The 2,500-nt window shown below is 47.3% G+C and overlaps 1 protein-coding gene across 1 annotated transcript in view; it reads right to left on the reverse strand.

The window, feature by feature from the left end:
- Window positions 1–896, reverse strand: part of LOC119581286 — a 1,613-nt gene extending 717 nt beyond the window's left edge. Inside the window, exons 1-2 of the mRNA XM_037929680.1 lie at window positions 809–896; window positions 1–243 (exon numbers count right to left, since the gene is read on the reverse strand). The exon at window positions 1–243 is cut by the window's left edge and continues 717 nt beyond it. Coding sequence (XP_037785608.1) covers window positions 1–237 — 237 coding nt within the window. The 5' untranslated portion in view covers window positions 238–243; window positions 809–896. The remainder of the gene's footprint in view (window positions 244–808) is intronic.
- Between the last annotated feature and the right edge of the window lie 1,604 nt (window positions 897–2,500).

Genomic DNA, 2,500 nt, shown 5'->3' on the forward strand with positions numbered 1-2,500 from the left:
TTGAGAGGAGGGCTTGGGGGCCCACTCCCCTTCGTCTGCCGTCTGCAGGTCCTCGTTGGCTATGCGGGCACGGGGCCAAGGGAGTCCGCGGCGGGCCAGGCCGGTGCGGGACAAAAGCACCGGCAACCTCAAGGGCTCCTCCCCGGCCACCGCGACGCGAAGGGCGCCCTGGACGGGATGGAGAGCCACGGAGAGACACGAGGCCGCCATCCACGCGCCGAGACACAGCCTCCCCATGACCTTCTGTAAAAGAAAAACATGCGCGCGTAAGGTGTGTAGTTTATGTAATTACCAATTTAAGAGATTTCCTTAAAGAGGGAGGGAGAACATTGAAAGGAAAAGGGAAGACAGGGGTTCTTCCAGCAATTATCTTGCTGCAGATTTTCATATACATTGCCTTCTAACATCAACTTTATTCTATAAAACTCACAATATCATTAGGTATATACACACGCACATAGATATACATAATAATAATTAATATTTATTTATTATATATATATATATATATATATTATATAATATATAAAATATATATATATATGGGGGTGTTTTTGGGGGTTTGTGTTGTGGTGTGTGTGGTGTTTGGTGTGTGTTTTTTGTGTTTTGGGGGTGTGGGTGTGTTGTGTGTGTGTTTTTGTGTGTGTGTGTGTGTGTGTGTGTGTGTGTGTGTGTGTCTGTATGTGTGTGTGTGTGTGTGTACGTATATGGTCGCATATAATGTTCAAACACATTCGTGAACACCTATATCATTAAATGACAAAATTATTCAAACATGGAGTGAAGTACGTAGACTTGTATTACTTACTGGCGAAAGTTACCTGGTTCTTTCTTTCTTCTTCAAGCTTGTGACACACTCGTATGGGCCTAGGAAGCGAGCGGTACGTCGAGAGCGGTTCTATGTGTGACGAGACGAATATCCTCTGGGTTTTAAAAAGACGGGCTGAATATATTCTTTTCCCCCTCATGGTGTGGAACCAATCAGAAGCCCCACGAACCGACCAATACAGCAAAACGGCCTGTGATGCGTCCTCTTATAAATCGGTCTATGAGTGGAAGATATATATATTTTTTTTCATTTTGCGCGGCTTTATATTGCACGATCTACAGCAATCTACTATTATTTTTCCTTTTCTTGTTATTTGATTTACTTATAACTTCTATTAATCTCTTTTCTATTCTTAATTTCCTCAGAAGCAGAATGGATCGCTGGTTGAACGGGTCTTACTGGATCTAACACGTGATGCTCGCAAACAAACTTGGAAATATTGATCTTTTTCATATGATTTACTCTCTCTTTCTCTCATTATTCATATTAGCACACCCCAACACACCACAACAACACCCACACCACACACCCCACACCACACACCCCCAAAACACACACACACACACACACACACTCTCTCTCTCTCTCTTCCTCTTCCCCCTCTCTCCCTCTCTCTTCTCTCCCCTCTTCCACCTTTCCCCTCTCTCTCTCTCTCTCTCTCTCTCTCTCTCCTCTTGTTCTTTCTCTGCCCCCCCCCCCCTCTCTTCTCTCCCCTCTCCCCCCCCTTCTCCTCTCCTCCTCTTCCTCTCTTCTCTCTCCCCCCTCTCTCTCTCCTCCCCGTCTTTTCCTCCCCGTTTTTTTCTCCTCCCCCCCTCTCTCTCTCTCTCTTCTCTCTCTCTCTCCCCTTTCCCCCTTTTTCTTTTTTCTCCCCCCCCCCTCTCTCTCTCCCCCCCCCTTCTTTTTCTTTTTTTTCCCCCCCCCCCTCTCCCCCCCTCTCTCTCTCCTCTCTCTCTCCCTCCTCTCTCTTCTCCCTCCTCCTCTCCTCTCTCTCTCTCTCTTCTCTGTCTCTTTTTTCCTCTCTCTCTCTCTCTCTTTTCTCTTTTCTTTCTCTCCCCCCCTCTCTCTTCTCTCTCTCTCCCTCTCTCTTCTCCTCTCTCCCCTTCCCCCCCCTTCCCCCCCCCCCCTCTTCTCCTCTCTCTCTCTCCCCCCTCTTCTCTCCCTCTCTCTCTCTTTTTTCTTTTTTCCCCCCCCTTTTTCTCTCTCTCCTCTCCTCTCTCCTTCTCTTCTTTCTCTCTCTCTCTCCCCTCCCTCCCTCCCCTCCCTCTCTCCTCCATTATTTTTTTAACTACCCCTCTCTTCCTCTCCTTTTTTTTTTTCCCCTTTTTTCCTCCTCTTCCTTCTTCCTTTTCTCTTTTTCTCCCCCTCCTCTCCTTCCCCCTTCCCCTCCTTTTTTTTTCCTTTTCCCCCCCCCTCCTTTTAAATTGGTTTTCCCCCCTCTTCTTCTCCCCTTCCCCTCCCTCCCCTCTCTCTTTCTCTTTTTTTTTCCCTTTCCCCTTTTTCTTTCTTTTCCTTTTTCCCCTTCTCTCTCTTTTTTTTTCTTTTCCTTCCTTTCCTCTCCCCCTCTCTTTCTCCTCTCTCTCTTTCTCTCTCTCTCCCCCTCTCCTCCCCTTTCCTCCCTCTCTTCTCTCCCTTCCTTTTCTCCCCCTTTCTTTCCTCTCCTCTTTTCTCTTC

The sequence above is a fragment of the Penaeus monodon genome, chromosome 14 (genome assembly GCF_015228065.2).
Source record: "Penaeus monodon isolate SGIC_2016 chromosome 14, NSTDA_Pmon_1, whole genome shotgun sequence".
NCBI classification, from domain to species: domain Eukaryota; kingdom Metazoa; phylum Arthropoda; class Malacostraca; order Decapoda; family Penaeidae; genus Penaeus; species Penaeus monodon.